This window comes from Prinia subflava, chromosome 15, assembly GCF_021018805.1.
Source record: "Prinia subflava isolate CZ2003 ecotype Zambia chromosome 15, Cam_Psub_1.2, whole genome shotgun sequence".
NCBI classification, from domain to species: Eukaryota; Metazoa; Chordata; class Aves; order Passeriformes; family Cisticolidae; genus Prinia; species Prinia subflava.
In genome coordinates this window covers 12983619-13005360 of record NC_086261.1, presented here as the reverse complement: position 1 = coordinate 13005360, position 21742 = coordinate 12983619, and the positions used below count along the sequence as shown (strand labels likewise).

The 21742-nt window shown below is 42.3% G+C and overlaps 1 protein-coding gene across 1 annotated transcript in view; it reads left to right on the top strand.

Moving 5' to 3' along the window:
- Window positions 1-21377, top strand: part of RFX7 (regulatory factor X7) — a 45235-nt gene extending 23858 nt beyond the window's left edge. The window contains exons 3-9 of the mRNA XM_063412378.1: window positions 4595-4677; window positions 5483-5605; window positions 11659-11779; window positions 13586-13666; window positions 14338-14545; window positions 16739-17034; window positions 17934-21377. Coding sequence (XP_063268448.1) covers window positions 4595-4677; window positions 5483-5605; window positions 11659-11779; window positions 13586-13666; window positions 14338-14545; window positions 16739-17034; window positions 17934-21245 — 4224 coding nt within the window. The 3' untranslated portion in view covers window positions 21246-21377. The remainder of the gene's footprint in view (window positions 1-4594; window positions 4678-5482; window positions 5606-11658; window positions 11780-13585; window positions 13667-14337; window positions 14546-16738; window positions 17035-17933) is intronic.
- The last annotated feature ends 365 nt before the right edge of the window (window positions 21378-21742 follow it).

Here is a 21742-nt window from a genome sequence, read left to right as displayed (position 1 = left end):
CCATTGGCATAGCCTTTTTCACTTTGATTAGAATATAGTTTTCTATAAATACCCAAAATGTGGAAAGAAATATTAAAAGCAGTCCATGCTCTGTGAAACAGTAGTCTTGCATAAAGCTTGCAGAGTGCCTCTGGCCTTCAGCTCCCCTTATCCAAATCCAAGGACAGAAATAACCTGTAATTCTGCTTCCATTATGGAAATTTGAAATAGCTTGAATTTGAATGACATTTGCACTGTGTACATTACAAAAGTAGCAGCTCTTCTGATTGTTCCTTAGTATATTTTTCTATCTTATTTAAAGTTTGGCCTGACTAGATAAACAACGCAGAAAAAGCTTTTTCTCTTTTTTTTGCTTGGAGTTTTCCAATGGTAATCCCTTTTGACAACTTTGAAATGAAACTTGTCTACTGTTTGTGACCTGACAGTAGATCAGCAGTCAGAGAAAACCAGAAGGAGAGAACCAATCCACCAAGGTCAGGAAACCTGAAAGATATTCTTTGATTTTGGGGACTCATGTTCCAATCTCTAGGTTCTCTGGTTCAAGCAGAAACATAAATAAACTCATTTCCTACAGCACAGATTAAGTCCTTAACCTCATTCTATGCTGAATAGATATTTGTCTCTTTGTGCTGCAGAAACTTGCAGTGACAAGTTAATGTCTCTCAGAATGGAAACAGATATCAAAACCTGCTATTTTCATTAAAAAAAACCCTACCCCACATCATTTTGGTCATCCTGGTTTATTTCACAGGTGTTTATTTTGTTCAATCAAAATGCCTGTTAGAATGAAAAAGAAAGTTGCATCTGTTTCAATGAAAATCTTGTTCTGTGTGTATCTTAAACAGCAAAAGGACAGAGTCATTTGGAGCAGATCTGTGTGGCCACTGATCTCTGGTTTAGTTTGTTTGCTACTTATTTTGTGCATTTCTGTAGTTACCTATCTGTATTTGGCAACTGTCAAAACAGAAATAGCAGAGATTCATTTTCCTTTATGTGTAACTGAAAGTCTGTGCTTAGCTGTGACTTGAGGTTTTTGATTTTTTGTCCTGAGTTTTTCTGTCTTAGAATAAAAGATCACGGAGGTATTTTAAGTGTTTAATAGATTTTTGGCTAAATTGAAGCCAAGTTGTAAAAATTAGTATGAACACTGCCTGCTCCCCATCTTCCTTGAATCTTCTTTTGTTTTATATGGTTCAAGTCGCAGGAGATAAAGGTAATGTGTGAAGAGCAAGAGTATCAGAGGCGATGCTTTGTGCTGGCTTTACACCTCAGTCCTGCAAGCAGCTTAGCATGCTTGTGCATTTTTCTAATGCGAGTTCAAGAAATATGATTTATATCTCCAAATAGCCTTTGGAGAATTATACCATCTTCATCTGATGTGATAGAACCAGTCAATCAAGGTCAGGATACTTCAAGCAAGATTTCTGCTTAGATCCTTTTAAGCAGCAGACAAGGATTCCCCAGACGTTGCAGAGGCTCTGTGGATTTTAGAACAGTAGCATAAGCTTTAACAGGCTGCACAAAAGGGAGTCCAAGGTGGTGCCAGCATCACATTCTGCCTTTTGATGCCATGACTCCCTTCCACTCTAATGACCTACTTTTTCCACACTATTGACCTGTTGGGGGATTGGGGCGGGAATTTATAGAATATTTTACGTTCTTGTTTCTTTTTTATTTATTTCCATATGCATCCAAGCACAAAGAAAAACTCAGAATGAGTGAACCTTTGTCTTCTTGGTCAGTTAGTAGACCAGGTGAAATACTCCTCCAATTTCTCAAATTCTGTGATTCTCATTGCATTAAAAAATTGTAAAGCTTTGAACCATTGCAGTAACAGCAGTTTTTACTGGATTCACCAGACCTTTAGCATTAAGTACAGGTGGATGTCAGCTTGAGAGATTGAGGAAGAGACTGTACTTACCCATGCTGTAATCAAATTCTGAGGGTTTTAGAAATGTGTAGAGAAAACAGCCTAAACAAAATGTTGAATAAATTTTAACTACACAAAATGCAGTCTTTCCCGAATCTACTTGCACTGACTGTCACACTCCATCTCCTTGCTGCCACTTCTTCAGTTTTAAGATGATTTTCTCTAAATAGATTCAGTCTCATCTAATAAGCTTAGGTTTATCTAATTATCACCCAGGTAGGATTACCTCTGTGAACTGCCTGTGACTTCCTTTAACTCTCCCATTCTGAGGAGGCCCTGCCTGGCCAGGGCTTCCCTGCCACTGTTGCTGGAGGCTGAAGGAGTTGTGCAGAAAGTGCTGCCTAGGACCAGGCAGGGAGAGGAGTGGGGCTTGAGTGCAGACAGTGAGATAACATCACTCTGCAGCTGCCTCTGCCAAGGATGTGAGCAAGCCATAATCCTCACATGTAGGGATGCAGTTTTGCTCATGGGAGAATCGCCAGCTCACTCACTCCTTTGGAAAAGGTTCTGCTACCACAATTCCAGGCACATTTTTTTCCTTTGTTGTTGGGTTTTTTTGTTTTGTTTTTCGTTAATTAGGGGGGGTGGACAGGTTGGGACCATGTAGCAGAGTGGCTCAGACAAGGCCCTTCCACACAGCCCCTTCCTCCTACCATGGTAACAGAAATGGCTTCAGCAGGAGTGGGCACTGACACAACTACAGTGTACTTTGATAAAAGGTTTAATATTCTAAAACCTCACCTTCTGTGTTGCACTTGGGCACATTAGATTTGGAAGGGTGAATTTGTCTTCCAATTCATTGTCAGACTCATGGGAAGAGGAGAGGGGGATTAATTTTGCCTGGGATGCTTTTGTCTCATGGATTAGTGCTTACCATGCAAGATAATCCCACCAAGACAGTGCCCTTTGGTGTGCTGCTTGGGCTTCTGCCATTTAAAACAAAAAGAGCTAACTTTCTTGGACAAGAGGATGTCTAATAATGAAGTACAAATTTTCTTGTTAAATTTCTGTCTTCTCAAAAATGATTAATTTTCTGTAAATTCTTTCTTTGGAGAACATTGACTTTGCAATAATGAGCTTGCTGAAGGAAAACCCACCAATTTAAATGCTGTGACTCATACAGGAAAGGAAGAACAGAGAATTTGACAAAACACACCCATTATTAAGAAATACCTGTCTGGATACTTGGTGGTCTGAACACCACTGCTGTGTAAGCTGCTGTAGAGCCACACAGAAATCAGTGTCAGCAAGTTTCAGGAGGTTGTCAGAGGAAAAAAACCCCAAATAAATGTGGTTTGCTGCAGTTTATAAAAGCAACACACCCAGTGTCTGTTACCTGTGTGCTGCTGGAAGTGCTTCTCTTGGCTCAGGGCAGGTCTGTCACATCGCTGGTGGCCCTGTTCTGTGCAGCAGTTCTGGGCTGGGGTTTGCTGCTGGGATTACTGAGGCGCTCCCCCAGCACCCTCCCCTGAGTACCATGTCCCACCAGTCCTTGTGCAGGGCCTGGGTCAGGGGGAAGGATATAGAACCTCCTCTTTCGGGTGCTGCTGTTAGTTTTGTGCTGACAAGGGTGGTGTGGACATGACTGGGTCTGGTAGGGAACCCCAGTCTGAGGTGCAGTTTAGGTTTTTGGTTTCCCCGCTCTCCATTCTGCTCACTGCTGAAGTGAGCCAGGTCTCACTGCATGCTGGTCCCTCCTCTTTTCTCTTCCTTCTGGAAAATGTTACATTGGCAGTAAAACACCAGTAAAGACAGAGAATTAGCAATTATCCAGAAGCTGTATTCTGACTTTAAAAGGATCAAGTGAGCCTCCAGCTCTGTAGGGATGATGCAACACCTCAGTGCTTCTGTAGCATCTTCCTGAAGGCAACCCCCTGTACTGCATGGTTTTCCTTGCATTGGTGCTGAGCAGAACCTGAGCATGTTACCACAATTGATTTTCCTTCTATTTCTAAGTGTGTGTAGCTGGTTTCAGATGATCAAAAGCTGATCTCTGTGTAGCAATCTCTGGCTGCATACACCAGGTAAAACTCTCCCTGGTGTCTGACCCTCAGCTGGTATCCTCTGGAGGAGGAGTCTGGCATAACTGAGTTGGCTGTTAACTGAAGAGCTTGTGTGCAGAAACAGTTTCAACAACTGATTTCCAAAGGAAACAAAAAAATACATATGTACATAGATAGGTTTTAAAATTACTTCATTGTAGTCTATTACACTTAACTATTAGTAAATATAGTGGATTGCGGGGTCAGGTCTGGCATTCCATGCAGTTACAGCATAGCTGATTGTGATGCTGGATTCTCAGAGGTGCTTCATGTGTACTCTGACAAGACCAAGTTTTCATGTTACATATCAGGTTACAGAAGTGATCCGTTGTTAACGTTTTTCCAGATTCCAGATGCTTTTATTGCATGTGAATCTTGTAATTGTAACGAGTGCTTTCTGGTGGGTGACGATGTGCAAATAAAATAGATCGCATTTCTAGTCACATGGTACTCACAGACATGTTCTTTCACATAAGTAAATATATTCTTGTTTGAAATCATATTATTTAGGAATATATTGTCAAATGACAGTTTCTAGCTGTCAAGCTCAACCATTCTTATTTGCTTTTTCCCCCCTTGCCTCTCTCCACCTTTCTTTTCCAAACCAAAATACCTTATCTAGCAAGAAGTTGAGAAGTTTACAGACCTAGAGAAACTCTACCTCTACCTTCAGCTGCCTTCGGGTCCCAACAATGGAGACAAAAGGTATGTGTGTGAGTGTAAAGGTGAGCAGCTAGTACTGAAAACTTGCTTTGCTTCCTGTGGCACTTAACTGCCAAGGAATCATTCACATGATGTTGGTAGCAGAAGCAATCTTTATGAAACATTAAGTACTCTTGTTTTCCTGAAGATCGGATGTTGGGGTTTTTTTTAAACTTTAGAATCCTTTATTGCATGAAAAGCTTGTGATTATAAATATCCTAAAATGAAAGAGTCATCAGAGAAAGTGTTTCACAGTCCGTGTAATTGTTTCTTCACTGTTTATGTATGAAGTCATAAAATAGCAACACCAATGTGATGGTGGGTGAAAGAAAAAATGGATAGTATTTCTGGTAACACTTGTTTGGCTAAAGGAAGTTCTAGAAAACCAACCTGCAGATCAGTGTCACAAAATAAAGCTGTTCCCAGTAGGATGGTTATAGGCAGGCAGGTGCCTATAGGAAGCACACTGAGTATCTCCTCTGAAAACTGGGTGTTCCCAAAGGACAGCTGGCAAACTAAGTGAGCAAAAGCTTAGAGGTGGCCAATAAGGAATAATAAATTTAAGAGTCACTGTGTACTTGCAGCTGTGTATCAGTAAAGAGCTGGACTGTGGAGTCTCTTTGTTAAATTGTGGATGAAGAAGGAGAAATTGCTGTCCATGGCTCAAGGAATAGGTAAATCCATGCGGTGCAGGCCCTCTTTGTCTCTGGTGTCTTTCCACCTGTATAGGCAGACAATGATTGAGTCTTGTAAGTGAGGAGGAGCTGTAGAGCCATGTCTTCATCAGCACTGCCCGTTCTCTCCACAGCGATCAGCTCTCCATGTCATCCAGCCGTGCCCAGCAGATGCACGCCTTCTCGTGGATTCGCAACACCCTGGAAGAGCACCCCGAGACATCCCTTCCCAAGCAGGAGGTGTATGATGAATACAAGTGAGTGCCATGCACGGCTTTGGCCAGTGCAGTGTTCTGTGACACTGACTCTGCAGGCTCCCCAGTGGGGTGTGTGGATGTGATGGACCATGCTGCTGTACCTGAGAATGCAGTAGCTCCTCTGTGGCAAACTAAATTCATTACTACTGCCTCCAGAGGCAAGACTGTGATGTTGAAATTGTGCATTACATGTACAATTGCTGAAGGAAAGGTACAAGTATTTCTTAACAAGTAAATATCAGTATTGGGTGAATGAATGAATATTGGGTTTGTTTTGTGCAGCGTGGCACAGGTAAAAAGCATCAGTTACTGTCTTCCAATATGTGTTGGTCTGCTTGTTTACATACGTGTATGACTGCCTTAACAAGAGTGAGGGGTTGAATCGTTCCCCACAGATGCAGCTATTTTGCACATACAGTCTTGCCAATCGCACCTTTCTTTCCAGAATAGTGCATAATTATTGGACCTTCCTGCAGCAAACCTGATTTCTACAGAGGCACAATATATCTGAATATGTATGAGACCAGTAACCAAGGCCACTGTGAGTCTGTGTTGTCAAGTCTCAAAGCTACTGTGTAATGAGAAAGCGATTAGAAGCAAGGGAGAGGGAGCTGTCTGATGAAAGTTGGATTTGAATTCATTTACAGAACATACCCCATGGGGGAGGGGGAAAGAAATAATCATCCTCAGCCCAGTTGCCTGAAGATGAATAACAGATTTATGATCTAGTATGAGTATTTCCATAATCTGAACGATTACAGTAATTTGCAGGGAGCTGAATCCCTTCACCTCTTAAGTGCCTACAGGATTCACCCCATAGTAATTGCTATTGCAGGGTTGCTTTCTGCAAATACCTCCGTTTAATTAACTCTCTGTGCTGAAGTGTTTTCCTCTGATTGAGCTGAGGCACGATGCACTGGCTTGCCTGGGGTTGATCAACATGCACACACCTATTTGTGAGCTGGTGCCCGGCCGGGAGCGCTGACGCAGCCTGGCAGCGCAGCCAATGGCACGGGCGTGCCGGGGTGGCCAATCCCCGCGCAGCAGCCGCTCGCGCAGGCACGGCAACAGCGGCAGCTGCTGTGCGGGAGAGAGACGGGAGCGTTATTCTTAAATATATTTCTTATTAAATAATTTATGGCCTGCTTCAGCAACAAATCTGCTTGGCTTCCATGCTGTGCCAAGCTGCAGATGCCCGGAAATATCATCATCTACAGATTGTGGAGTGTGAAATTTGGATGGCTTTGTATGTAGCTGCATCAAGTATTTGTGTATTGTATTTTTTTTCCCTAACAAAATAAGGGTGGTAAGCAAATATTCAGGAAAATATCAAATGTTTGGAATCTGTTCTCCTTTGAAAGCTTCTGTTCTTTTTTAAAACATTCAGTTTCTTTGAATATTTTCGTGAGCTATTCTTGCACACCAAAGGAGTAGTCTTGGAGTGTGACATGGGGAACAGGCATATAAATATGTTAGTTTTGATAAGTCCTTTTTCTTTACCTAAGGGTGCTACGACCTCTCCAACTCATTTCTGTTATATTAACCAGTTACCATTTCTCTCTTCTATGTGCAGAGATGTACCTTGCTCATGTAAGCAAGCTTATGCACTCTGCATGTGTATGTCTAAAGAGCAAGGCTTCCGAAGAGTGCTGCATCATACCAGCATCTTCATTCCTGCTGTAAATGTAAATTATGGTCAAAATGAATCTTGCAAAAGTACCGGCCTTCTGCATCACCTTGCCTTTTTTTTTTTTTTTTTCCTATGAAGAGGGGAAGACAGAGGCTTGCACTCCATACAAGTTCACCATTGGCAAGTGCTGATAGTGTTTTCAGCTCCTCTACATTTGAGTAGCCCTTTCTCCCTGGGCTTATTCAATACAGTGATTCTTCTTTCTGTTTTGTTACTCTTCAATTTAAGTGTGAATTCATGTTTCTAAATGGATAAGTGAATGGATTCATCTTTCTTATGAAAGGGATAAAATAAATTTAAAATGCATCACAATATAAGGCAGTAGCACTTGGGAAGGCTGAGAGCTTGCAGCTGAATTTTAGAAAGGAGGTAGATGAGAGCTGGTTCACCTCTTGTTGGTGCTGTGATGCTGCTGGTACTGACAGAATACATTGGGCTGTAGGAAGCTGGGTTTCTGTTGGGTGCTCACAGTTCTGCCAGCTGCCTCTAGGAGTTATGGGAATACAGGCTAGACAGTATGGGAGCTCAAGGGGCAGTGCCCAGCATGCTGTCCAGCCTGTGGTGAATGGATGCTGCTTCCCATTACATCCTCTCAATGTTTTCTTTCAGTCAATTTTACTTGGATATCTTGTCTCTGTGAGAAAACATCCTTATGCACACAGCCATGTGTAGATTTAACTGAGTTTAGAGAATTAGGATTTCAAATCTAAATGCAGTCCTGCAGTACATATGCAGGCAAAATCCTTATTTGCCCACAAAATGATTTGTTGAACCTTCAGTAAACACTTGAGTCCTCTTATCTTACTTCTGCTGCCATTACGCAAGGCACAAAAGTCATTCATATTTAAGTTTGGTGTCCTGAAGATTCACTTGATACGCTTAATATGGATTAGGAGGTCTTTGAGTCATCCTGTATCTCTTTCCTTTAGTCTGTAAATCATTAATCCTTGCTTTACTGGCTGCTAGGCCACTTGGTGCCACCTGATGCATAGATTATATGCACTAAGTGTTAAGAATATTAACCAACAAGTTAGAAGAATATTCAGAAGCCAACACAGAAGAGGGCAGTAGATATAGGTATACCATGTCTGTTGAATACTTAAAGGGCTCAAGGTACATACTAATCTTGTTGGGTAGTGCTTATCCAGGGTTTTTATATAAAATTCTGATAGGTGTAGGATGGGACCTATTGTGCTGCAAAGTCTAGTCCCATGTCATAAACAACTACCTATATAATTCCTTTGAAAGCCAATCAAACTCCATCTAAAGCAGTTGGTTTTTTTCACCTCTGCTGCTGATCTTGGGAGTCTGACCTGCAATTTCATTTCTCTGGTGGTTTTCAGACATCTGGTTTCCATCCTACCTGATTATAAGGACTGATTTATGTGCCAGCATTGTTTGTCAGCTTAATGAGTGCCTATGTCTTTCTGAGGTTCTTGACTCTAACCCATTTTTGGAGACCAGTTGTTTTAGGGATTGGGTAAACCAAGATCTCTGTTTTGTTTCATTCAACAGATTCTTTATTATTTGCTCTTCATGCTGTTTTTTTCTGCCCAGGAAACTGTGTAAGCTGGGCTGCATAGCCTGTCTTCATCAGCTTTTTGGTGGTGGGGTTTTTTTGGGTGTGGTTTTTTGGTTGGTTTTTTGGTTTTGTGTGTGTGTTTTAATTCAGGTGCACTGCCAGTGTATTTTATGTCTGGAGTACATTCAATTCAAAGATTAAAAAAAAAAAAAAAGCCTCTTCTGCTTATCGTGTAGGGGAGCTCTGTACAAAAGAACAAAGCGACCGCGTGTCCGTTGTCATTCCCGTCTCTGCTTAGACCTTCCCTCCCCCATCTGCTTCCCACCCCTCACAGAGCAGAACAGCTCCTGGGCTCAGCGATGTGCCAAGAGTGCGAGTAGCAGAGAGAAGAGCTTCAGGGGAGAGACTCCTGGAATGTCCTGTCAAGTCAATGAGAGACCACAGATGGACATGGAGGGTTCTCGGCCAAGCCACGAGGGGGAGGGGCCGTGTAGCATGATCTGTCTGAAAACTGAAATTCCGTGATAACACTGATAGCTCAGAAATCACAGGCTTGCAGGAGCTGCCGCTATGGATAGGAGGGGACCATTTAGACTGTATGTTTTTGCTGCTAGCAAGTGAGTGTCTGAAACCAAATGTGCTAGACTTGAGGAATGGATAATTTTGTTCCCTTTTTATTTGTTTATTTTCTCCTAAGGGAGAAATCATTTTAACTTTGAAGTTAATAGATTGGTAGGTCCCTAATCCTGGTGTTTAGCTAGCTTGGTTTTTTGGGTTTTTTTTTACTTTATTTGCTGACATTGTTGGGTTCCAATCAAAGATACTGCTGACTATGGCAGAGAAATTCAGAGAGTCCTCCTTTGAATGGTATTTGAGACTTAAAGTCTTGTAATCAGCATCAGTAAACAACAAAGACCTTCCATTCAGGAATTTTCAGACTAAAGTTTGAATCCATGGAGGCCTGGCAAGATACAAGGGACAAAACCACACAGATCTATTTATTACATATAGAGCACTGTCTGATTCCAATGAGGGTACAGTGAAGCAGGAAAGAATTCCTTTGTAATAACTTCAAAGAGACATATCTAGAAACCAGCTTCCGTGATGACGTATGTTGAAATGAAATGTGTTGGTATATAAATTGGATATAAGGCTTCTTGATGTTCCACACAGAAACTAGACTGATGCCTGGCTGTGTGCCAGTTGTAGGCAACGTCTCCTGGTTTGGACAGAGTGGCCCTGGACGTGGGGGGAGGCTCTGCAGGGGGGTGTCAGAACCAAAGAGCATAAATGCTGCTGTTTGTCATCATCCAAATCATTACATCTGTGGTGGTGCTTTCCAAGGGGAGCATACCAACATACAGCCAGGGTAAAAGCAGCAGATACTTGCTCTGCAGTAACTAATATTTTTACTGAGAAAGTAAAAGCAGTGGAAGTATCTCAAGAAATACATACAGCTTTCTACAGAGCTACAATTTGAAGAGAAGATGTTTTGAGTGGCCCCTTGGATGTAGATTGGCACTAGGTGATGCTGGGGGTGAAGCATCTGTTTCAGACTGCTGCTTTTTCTTTACATCTCCCTGAGTTTCCAGAGGTTTATTTGTGTGTATGTACCTGATTAGAGTAGCAGGCAACTATGGGGTGTGAAGTCATTGTTTTTCTGCTCTCTTGCTGATAACCACACCGATCATGTACAGTCACCTTTTCAGAGGCAGGTTGTTTTTGTGTATTGCTGATAGGACTTCTCACAGGAAAGGAGGTCGTTGCTATCTCTTGCTGATGCTGTGGCTCTGGGAATCTCACTGAGAAGGTTTCATACTGGTGCATTTTAGGCCACAGCACATCAGTGTCTGTGCAACAGCACAGGGAGTTGCTGTCTTCGTGCAGCCTTAAACACTTCCAGAGCAGGTCCTGGTTTTCTCCTTTTCTTATGTTTCTGATTTTCCAGAACATTCACCTTTTGCAGCAAAATCAACAATTCTTGTTCTCTGCCTCAAGAGCATATTTTTTAAAAGTCTCAGGTTCTGAAACAGAATTCCTTTTGCTGTTTTTGAGAACTGAAGACAGATAACAGTGCCCATTTTACTAGAACAAGTAAAGATGGCAAAACAATTATGTCTTGTTTCTTTGTTCCCCTGTATCATCAGGTTATATACTGAGTAGTATGATGATCTTAATTTGCAGCAGCCGTTGGAATCTCTGTTAATTGAGGACTGTTAAATAGGGTTGTTTACAATCAAGCAGCTCTCATAGTTCAGCAGAGCCACAGTGGTAGGAGGCCTGGGTCCTCAGTATGTGCTTATGTTACATCTGTAAAGCTGTTCCCTGGGAAGGCATCTTTTAAGTTTAGTTCTGGTAAGGTCTATTAAATAGAAGTTGTATATGCAAAATCTTTCTCTGGACTCTGACACATTGCTTACCTACTGCTTTTCAAATATTCCTGCAGGACTTCAGGCCTTACCACACTAAAGCTGTGGTTCTGGCTGGAACAGAGTCTCTGCTTTATTATGTCCTGAAATAAGTGAATTGAAACATATGCTTCAAACTGAATTGTGGAGTAAATCTTAACTGTGCTCTAGATAGTGCCACTGCTTGTTATGTCTCCACATGACTTGTCTTTGAACTCAGTAGAGAACAAGGCAAAAACTGTGATATTAATAGCTCTGTTTATACATTTTTAATGCATTCAATTCGTTGTGGATAGCTTCATTAATGTTAAATGTGGTTCTAAATATGGATGGGGATAAGTGTTTTCTTTTGAAAACCTTTGGAGTCTAGCATGTAGGCTGGCCTCTGGTATTAACTACGATTCCATTCACGCTTTCTTTCTCTTTGTTGCAGGAGCTATTGTGACAATCTTGGCTACCACCCATTAAGTGCTGCTGACTTTGGAAAGATCATGAAAAATGTCTTTCCAAATATGAAGGCTCGTCGTCTAGGCACAAGAGGCAAATCAAAATATCCTTTGCTAGAACGCTTCTCAGTAACTTGTTCTGTGCTTGCCTGGAGAACATCTGTTGTTGTGGCTTAACTACCAGCTAAATGTAGAAGTAATGTTGAATAAAAAAGGCCAACACTTTTCCAACATTCTTTAAAAATTATTAGTTGCAGTAGTGTTAGGTTGCAAGATATAACTTTGGAAACAAGTACTTAAATTTAGGTTCTGACACTTAGTTGTCAAAGCAGCAAGGCATCAAAAAATCTTAAAATTTAGTGCAAAGAGAGATACTGAAATAAAGGAACCAAAACTGTTAGTGATTTTCAAACCAGTTTTTTCATCAGTCAGAATTTTTTCTTTCCCGAGCTGAGAATTATACCTCCCCATGAGAACCTTAGAAACCATGGTGAAGTAATGTCCTGCCTGCTGCATTCCCCAGGGCTGGCTCTTGCTGCATCCCAAGGTGCTGGGTAGGCAAAGCCCCTGCAGTAGGCAGGGAAGGGAGAGCATGAAAAGGCTAAAAGGCTCTAATTAAAAACCACTCAAAAGAAGTAACTGTAGTGATATGGGTGTGCTGTGGTACTGGCCTTTGCCAGGTATCACTTGAAGCATGCACATAGAGAATTAAATGCTAGCAGGCAGCCCAGAATTGCTTGTCTTCCACTGAGGAAAAAACCCTTCCATGTTGTAGTAAATGGACAAGTTATGTGTCAGTTAAACTGTTTCATGAAATACAGCGTTGGATTATCTAGCAGTGAAATCTGAAGCTCAGTACTCACATTTGGATAGAGCTAGAGAAGTGTTAAGGAAGAAATCAAACTATGTAATTGTAACTTGACCCAGGGGATCTCTTTAAGTTCTATTTCCAGTGTTTCTAATTCAGAATGATCAAAATGTGACCTTGTCTCACACCTACCATAATTCCCAGGCTCCTTAGATTTTGTTTACTGTAATTATGCTCCATCCAGGTTAATGCAAACAATTGCAAACTCCATGGCCTAGGAAAGAATACAGACATATTTACAGAATGTGAAAAACTAGAATTTCACACAGAATGTGAAAAATTAGTGATCCTGGAAAGGATTTGTGTGTCATAGAGGAAAGACACTGTGTGTGAACTCACAGACTAATGCTATGGAGAGGGAAAAAAAGGCTGATTTGATTTTTAGACCTATATACAAGTGAGTACAAGTAATAAAGGGAGCATATTTTTGTGTACTGATTTGATGAGATGAGTGTGAGAAAAAGTCTGGGTCTTTATATTTTTACAGAAGAATTATCATGGATGAGGAGAGAGTGCATCAAAAATGGTGTGAAATCTTAGGAAGAAATGCACTCGCTCATCGGGCACTTTATCTTGTCCTGAGAAACTTGTGTTTGAGGAAGTCCTTCAGGAGAAGGAAACAAAGTAGAACCTAAATTTGAGAATGCATTTTTAATAGTGATTAATGTTTTTTATTTTTAAAATTTTTTCTCCCATCTTGTTTTAGAAAGAGAGTTTAGTCAAAATTTATGTTAATGATTTGAATATTGAGTAGCTAATTGAGGCTGCCTGGCATGGTTTAGTGCTTGTTCTAAGTCGTCAAATGAAATTCATCATAGCCAGCATCTCTGCATAGATTGAGAAACCCAGTGGCCTGGCCAGGAATGCAGCCATTGACAGACTTTGGATTCTGGCTGGCTCTGAGTTCATGCTAATGACAGGAATTCTTAGTTCTGTGTTGAGTTTGCTGTTGAGGCACATGAGGGTTATCAGAGGAATTACTGCTCTTCTCTCCTATCCCCCAGCTAACAAGCAAACAATATAGACCTTAATTGTTGTTCACATATTGCTACAGTGGACTGAGGAAGAAGGCTTTTGTGCATATGCCAACACTACCCAACCTTGACTTTCATAAAACTGGAGATGGGGTATGATATATATTTGCTTTTTTATATATATATATATTTTTCTGCAAGTTAATATTTATTATGCTGTTTTTCCTGTCAGAATTTTTCAAAATGAGGATCTGTGCAGCTTTTAAGATTTTTATTTGATTCTTTTATTCTGAATCATTGTTTAATTTTTTTTTCTGTAAAGTTCACGACGAATTGCAATACTCTTAAACTAATTTAGGAGGTGAAGTAGACTTCTACAGTATTCCTATCCACCGTATGCATGTTTTTAACTCTGATTCTGTTTTGCTTTTACTGTATTTTTTTAAGTCAGTGCTAGGGAAGTGATACCTCAGTGAAAGAAGCAGTTCCTGGGTAATAGTGACTGCTGAGTTGACCAGACTCTGGATACAGGGGAAACCAATTGTTGGTGCTCCAAATGTTAGGATTCTGCTTGTGGTTTTCTTCCAGAAATGTCAATTCTATATAATGCCTTTGGAAACAACCCATTGATTATCGTTAAGACATTTAGTTTTGAAAGATACTGATGTTGTGATCTCATTCTCATAACCTCATGTAAAACTGTGAACATACTACTCCAACTTTCAGTGTGATTCTGATAATAATTTGCTTTCTATTTTTGTTTTCATGCCTTAATGACCCGTATTAATTAAAGTAACCTTTCCTCCTTTGTTTGTTTGGTTTAGTTGGATGGAGCAGAGCCATCCGGGCAGCTGCAAAGTGCTGATGAGGAAGTCGTCTCTGCAGCCTGCCGGCTTGTTTGTGAATGGGCCCAGAAAGTACTGAGCCAGCCTTTTGATACGGTCTTGGAATTGGCTCGTTTCCTTGTCAAAAGTCACTATATTGGTACCAAGTCAATGGCAGCTTTAACAGTAATGGCAGGGGCACCAGCAGGTAATGAGATAATGCTGAATGTTGAAATGGGGAATCTTCCTACTGAGAGTAGTAACAGCTTGGTTTGAGGAAGCACTTCTCTTCAGGGCAGACTTTAACACTGTCTCTGAGCATTGAGCATCTGTTTCTGTGATTTGAGTCACGTTGCTGCAAATTACTGTTCTTGATGCTAGTCTGGATAAAGACCTGAAAATCAGCACTGGTCTCAGGTTTAGATGGTGATCCTCTCATTGCTCTGGTGAGGACTCTGGTCTTCTAAAGCACTTTAGGGCATGTGAGCTTCAGGATGTGTGAGTACTTGTGCTGAACTTACATACTTGGCTAGAACAGGAGTTTGGTGCTGCTACAATGCTGGTTTGTAGATAGACTGCTGGGTAGCTGTGTTTCTATCTGCTAACTTGCCCTAATTTGGAAACAAATTTCTGTCAAGAGCAGATTTTTTGTGTGGTTTGTTTCCTTCTGCATACTCAAAACCAGTCACTTAATCATTTAAAGTGTGTTTTGGTGACCATGGGTAAAGTAAATTACAAAAATGAAGGATGAGAAGGGAAACACAGGTGCACAACATGCCCCCAGACTTGGCTCTGAGAAGTTCTGACTAGACCTGTCAAGCAAAATGTCTTCAGATCAAGGCCAAACTCTTGAGACAGTTTTAAATGGAAAGTGGTGTTCAGGTGATCCCCTTCTGGATCATGTTCTTTCTCCTTTCAGCACTCTTTCCTTTAGTCCAACTTGGACCTGACAGGTGGCAGCGGTGGGTTTTGCATCTTGTATGCTCCATTGTGACCTAATGCTTGGCTACATTGGTTCTGCTTGCCGTGCTGCTAGAAGGGACATTGAGTGTATGGACATCTACTGCCAGTGAATGCCTCTATGGCTTGGATAGTCACTGTAGAAATTCTTCCTAGCATGACAAACAAAAGTATTTCTATGCCTCTTGCAGGGAACTACTGTGTCTCTGTGCATTAACTGAAAAAAACAAATTTCATCCTCAAAGAAAAGTCTGAGGGTTTTTTTCTTATCAATATTACTTGCCCATACAGACGAATTGTGTGCCAGTAGTTGCAATATATTTGGGCATTTCACTGCTCTGTGAAGAAGAAATTGTGAAAGTGGAGACATGTGAAATTCAGCCTCTCATGATACATGCAGACTGCTGCTCAGAGAGTGGGCTCCCAATTCCTAACCATGTGCTGGCCATCTAAACCAAATACTTGAGGTTTAGTGTTGTGAAACTATTATCAGTAAAACTAGTAAAGTAGTAAAATGATGTTGATTAATTTATAATTAGCAGTTATTTTAAAATTCTGTAACCTCAAAGTGTAAATGAAACAATGTTAAAGCATTTCTAAAGGGGTAGTTCAGCAAGGTTATTTGGTCTCTAAAGAGCATGCTAATCCTCTTGACTGTTAATAAACAAAAGATCATAAATGTGATGTGATTTTATAAGGGAAATTAGTACTAGCTGCACAGAGGACGCTAACTCTGTTTTCTGCCTGAAAACAGCACTTGCGTGCTTTGTGATCAGCAAAGTAATTTCTCCAGAAAAGGAAGTTCTACCATTCAAATTTCCATTCTTTTATCAACTTTTTCTTCTTTTTTTCTTTTTTTTCCTGAACACTTTTCTTTTTGCCATTTTCCCCCCATTATCCCTGATCACACAGGGGTTTTGATCCATTCTGATATTAGATGCGCTATATTTAATGCCATGGCCATTAGATAACGTCATCTGCTCAGAGCTGCTCCTCTGTGACACAGGCCCACAGCTTTCTGGAAACACTTTTCATTTAAAGCTCCCTAGAACAGGTAACAAAACAAAACCACGGCAGGTGCTGGCTTTTAAAGGCTCCTCTGAAACGTGCCCGCCGCCCTCTGCTGCCAGTTCAGTGAAGTGCACTGGGCTGAGATTGTGCTGACACGCAAGTTGCCATTTGGCGTCACTGGAAACAAGAGGCTCATACAGAGCATTTTAGCGGCCAATGTCCAGCTTGTCTAAGACCGAGATTTGTCACAAATGTGGAAACAAACTGAAGCTGAGTAGATTTAAGTATGAAGTGGATGGGAGAACCTCATGGAGGAGGTGTTCCCAGAATGGTTTTGGAGATGCCTGCCATGTATTCTCTGTTAGATAAAGAAGTAGCACCATACTAGACAGGGTATGTTTGTAATTCATTCTCCTTCTTTTGTTTTCAGGAATAAAAGGGATCCCCCAGCCCTCAGCTTTTATACCTACTGCTGAAAGTAATTCTTTTCAACCACAAGTGAAAACTCTGCCATCTCCTGTTGATGCTAAGCAGCAGCTGCAGCGTAAGATCCAGAAGAAGCAGCAAGAACAGAAGCTGCAGTCTCCTCTGCCAGGAGAGTCTCCAGTAAAGAAAACAGAAGGCGCTGCAACCAACGGTGTGACCAGTATATCTAATGGAAGTCCTGCAATTCTGTCCCCTCCACCTATTGGCATTGTTGTGGCTGCTGTCCCCAGCCCCATACCGGTAATGCTCTCCAGCAATTCTCTAGAGAATCCACCCTATGGAAAGGTTGTACATTGCCAGTAACTAAGCAGTGGTGTCAGTGGATTAGAACCATTTCCATTCAAAGGCTTGGTACCTTGATGCCTTCTGTCTGGGCTGTGTTACACCACATTAGTTACAGGGTTGATACAGAGGCAGCAGAATTCTGATCATGTAATGTAGGCCACGTTCATCTGTGAAGTCATTAAAGTGAGCCAGACGTAAAGTTTAACCAGATGAGAGAGCTGACACCAGTTGTGTGGGTCACTGAGGCCCTAATATGGAATCTAAATTGCCTTTCATTGGCCTAGTGCATTTAGTGACAGGTACAATTTTATTTTGAATGAATGTCTGTAGTACAGAACATTTTTGTCTTTCAACCATATAAAATTGGGCTAGGAAGTACAGGAAGGTTATTTGGTTTTAAGATGTTCACTGGGCTGTTCATTTTGATAGGTAAGCCAGTTTTTCTGCCTGATAGTAAGTTTGTATTTAACTCACTTTTGAAACCCTAACAATGAGCAGTATTTTGGAGACATCCTCTCCTCTTTAGCCTTTGTACATCTGTCTTTTTGTCCCAGATGGTGAAGGATTGTATGAGAATGACCATTTCATTAGCAGCAGAGCAGACTAGTATGTACACCAGTGCCTCATGCCTTAAAAACAGAAGACATATATCTGCCTACCAATCCTTAGGCAGAGAAATAGAAATTGTCTTGGACAAGTAGAAGAGTTTATTTTGTTTTAAACTGACGTTCCCTAGCCTTGGTGTACTGAGCTATGTTGTCTTTCACCTTTGAAATGCTTGGGGCTGATGTCATGCGTGGGCTTTGGAGACTTCTTGCTTTGTTGCCACACCTTTTATTTTTCTCTCTTTACAGGTGCCAAGAACCAGGCAGTTGGTGACATCTCCAAGTCCCATGGGATCATCTGATAGCAAGGTCCTGCCACTCAACGTTCAGGTGGTCACTCAGCACATGCAATCAGTCAAGCAGCCACCAAAGACTCCCCAGAACGTTCCCGCTAGCCCCGTTGGTGACCGCTCTGCCCGGCATCGCTACCCGCAGATCTTACCCAAGCCAGCAAACACCAGTGCTCTCACCATCCGCTCTCCCACGACGGTGCTATTCACCAGTAGCCCAATCAAGACTGTTGTGCCAGCTCCACATGTGAATTCCTTAAATGTGGTAAAAATGACAGCAATATCTCTTGCCCCGAGCAGCAGTAGTGTGCCCGTCAAACAGACGCCTTCAGTGAGCACGACTGCAGGAGCAGCGGAAGAAGGGAGGACTGGTCCACAGATCAAAAATGGATCTGTCGTTTCACTTCAGTCTCCAGGATCCAAGCCTAGCACTGTTGCAGCTACGCCTGCAGTCAAGATCAAAACGGAACCAGAAGCATTGCTGGATGAGAACTCTGCACAGGGCCAAGAGAGCTCTGACGTGTCTAAATCTATAAAGGCAACCCCTGACCTGCCTCCTGCACAGCTAATTAATTTTGAGGTTGCAGCCTTGAAGGCTTCAGCAGATGATGTCATGGAGCTAAAACCGGGTAAGGGCTGTGATCAGGAAGCTGAAGAAGCAGGGACCAAATATAAGACACAGTCTGATGAAATCACACCAGTTTCTTCAGCAGGCAATAATCAAAGCACTCTTAAGCTCGCAGTTGCCAGTCAAAACTTGTCCAGCACCAGCATCAATTCACCTCCTACTGGTGAGTCTATGATTAAAGACAAAACATGCACTAAAAGTCCAAGAAAGCGACAGCCTTCCACACTTCAGGATTCCCAGTTACCACCTGTAAAGAAACCACTAGTGGAGCAGTTTGCAGCTGGTAATGCTGTAGAGGGTCAAAAAGCTAACAATGTTAAGAAGGCTCTGAAGGTTGGATCATTAGCTAACAGTGACAATACAGCAACACTTGCTCAACTTCCCAGCAAGGTACCCGTGACGGTACCTGTACCTTCTACAGCTGCTGCAAACTTAGCAACAGACCTTTCTTTGAGCACCAATTTAAATACCTGTGATCCTGCTTTAGAACAGCAGCTTGCATCAGCATCATCTCCAGATATAAAAGTAAAATTGGAAGGCAACTTGTTTATCATAGAAAATGATTCAAAATCTGATGGCAGCTTTAACCCAAATACATGGCACCATATCACCAAAACCTCTGACTTTGCATCTGTGAATTGTGATCAGCAGCAAGATATCAGTGTTATGACTATTGCTGGGCACTCTGGCTCTGGTGACTTACAGGAATCTGCGTGGGAGCCGGTGCACTGCGAAGGTATACAGCAGGATGTGTACAGCCAGCAGTTACAGAGCCAGATCCAGGACTCCTTGGATCAAATACAAGCACAGTCTTCAAATCAGTTACCTCTGCAGTCTGAGCTGAAAGAGTTTGAGCATACAGTCCCTCAGTCAAATGAAAACTTCTTTTCATTTGATGACGACCTTACCCAGGACAGCATTGTGGAGGAGCTGGTGCTCATGGAGGAGCAAATGTCCATGAATAATTCCCATCCTTATGGCGGTTGTCTAGGAATGGCACTTCAGAGTCAGGCTGCAGCTCAAGGAGCTCCCGTGTCATCTCATCCAGGCAGCACACACTTTTACCATTCGATCCATAACAACAGTACTCCAATTCACACTCCTACTCCCACGCCCACCCCAACTCCCACCCCCACCCCGACTCCAACACCCACCTCCGAAATGATTGCTGCATCTCAGAACATGTCTCGAGAGAGCCCTTGTTCAAGGCTGGCTCAGACGACTCCCGTAGACAGTGCCCTAGGAAGCAGCCGGCACACGCCCATTGGCACACCCCATTCCAACTGCAGCAGCAGTGTCCCTCCAAGTCCTGTGGAATGCCGAAACCCATTTGCATTTACTCCCATCAGCTCTAGTATGGCTTACCACGATGCCAGCATCATATCGAGTAGCCCGGTAAAGCCAATGCAGCGGCCTATGGCTACCCATCCTGACAAAACCAAGCTCGAGTGGATGAATAACGGCTACAGTGGGGTTAGTAATTCTTCAGTTGCAAACCACGGCATCCTTACAAGCTACCAGGAGCTGGTGGAAGACCGCTTCAGGAAACCTCACGCTTTTGCAGTTCCCGGCCAGTCATACCAGTCTCAGCCGCGCCACCACGACACGCACTTCGGTCGCGTGACTCCTGTTTCACCTGTGCAGCACCAGGCAGCCCCAGCCAGTAGCACTACCAAGCAGGAGGGCTTTGCTGTTCCTGCTCCCTTGGACAACAAAGGAACTGGTTCATCTCTCAACAACAGTCTGAGGTGCCGGAGTGTGAGCCCTGCTGTCCATCGCCAGCGTAATCTCAGTGGAAGCACTGTTTACCCTGTGTCAAATATACCACGCTCTAATCCGACACCTTTTGGAAGTCCAGTGACCCCCGAAGTTCACAATGTATTTGCTAATATCCATGCAGACACCAGTGCCAATAACATAGCACAGAGAAGCCAGTCGGTCCCGTTGACTGTGATGATGCAGACGGCCTTCCCGTCTCTTCAGAAACAAACAAACACTAAAAAAATAACCAATGTGTTGTTAAACAAACTTGATTCTGATAGTGATGATGCAGTGAGAGGTTTGGGAATGAACAACATGCCCTCAAATTACACAGCCAGGATGAATCTCACTCAGATTTTGGAGACATCCACCGCTTTTCCTAGTGCCAACCCACAAAGTATGATCAATTCCAGCACTTCAGTTTATGAATTCCAAACACCAAATTACCTCACAAAAAATAGCAGCACCGATCAGATCAGTTTTTCTTCTGGAGATAACCAAGCACAATCAGACATCGGAGAGCAGCAATTAGATTTTAGCAGCACTGTAAAAGACCTTTTAGGGGAGGACAGTCTGCCAACAAACCAGCAGCTGGTGAATCAGGTGGCATCAGATCTCAATAACGTTGCATCTGTCTTTCCCAGCGACATCAGGTTGTCTTCCGAGCTCTCAGGCAGCATTAACGATCTGAACACTTTAGACACAAATCTACTGTTTGATCCAGGTCGTCAGCAGGGACAAGACGATGATGCTACACTGGAGGAATTAAAAAATGACCCCTTGTTTCAACAAATCTGCAATGAATCCATTAACTCAATGACTGCATCAGGTTTTGAGTGGATGGAGAGTAAGGATCATCCTGCTGTTGAAATGTTGGGTTAATCTTGTTTTATAGTATGTATGTAGCACACTGTATCTAAAAGACAGACGTATTGTATTTGTCTTAATGGAAGTGCCTCCCGCAGCAGAAACACTTGCTATGTATTGTGGCATTTTTAAAAAAAGTTTGCTGTACCTGTTGCTCATTCTTCAGTAAGGAAAAGGCAGTCTTAGCAATTTCAAGCAAATCTCTGAAGGTGATGGGCTATCAAAGAGCCAGTATTAAAATTTGAATTTTGGAGTGTTTCCCATTCGACATTTCTTGTTTTAGCAAATAAAGAAGTGGTTAATGGCAGCCAGTGATGACAGCTATGGTTGATGCTTTGGGAGGGTTCTAACTCAAGCTTGTTAGTAGGCTTTCCATACTTTGTATTGGTTGTTACTTCTTAGTAGGTGATCTTTACTGACCTTTGTCATCGAGGTTTGAAATGCAGGGTGCCTACAGGTAGGTAAGGTGGTGGGGAGTGGGTACAGGAGGACCAGGTGACATGCAGATGCCT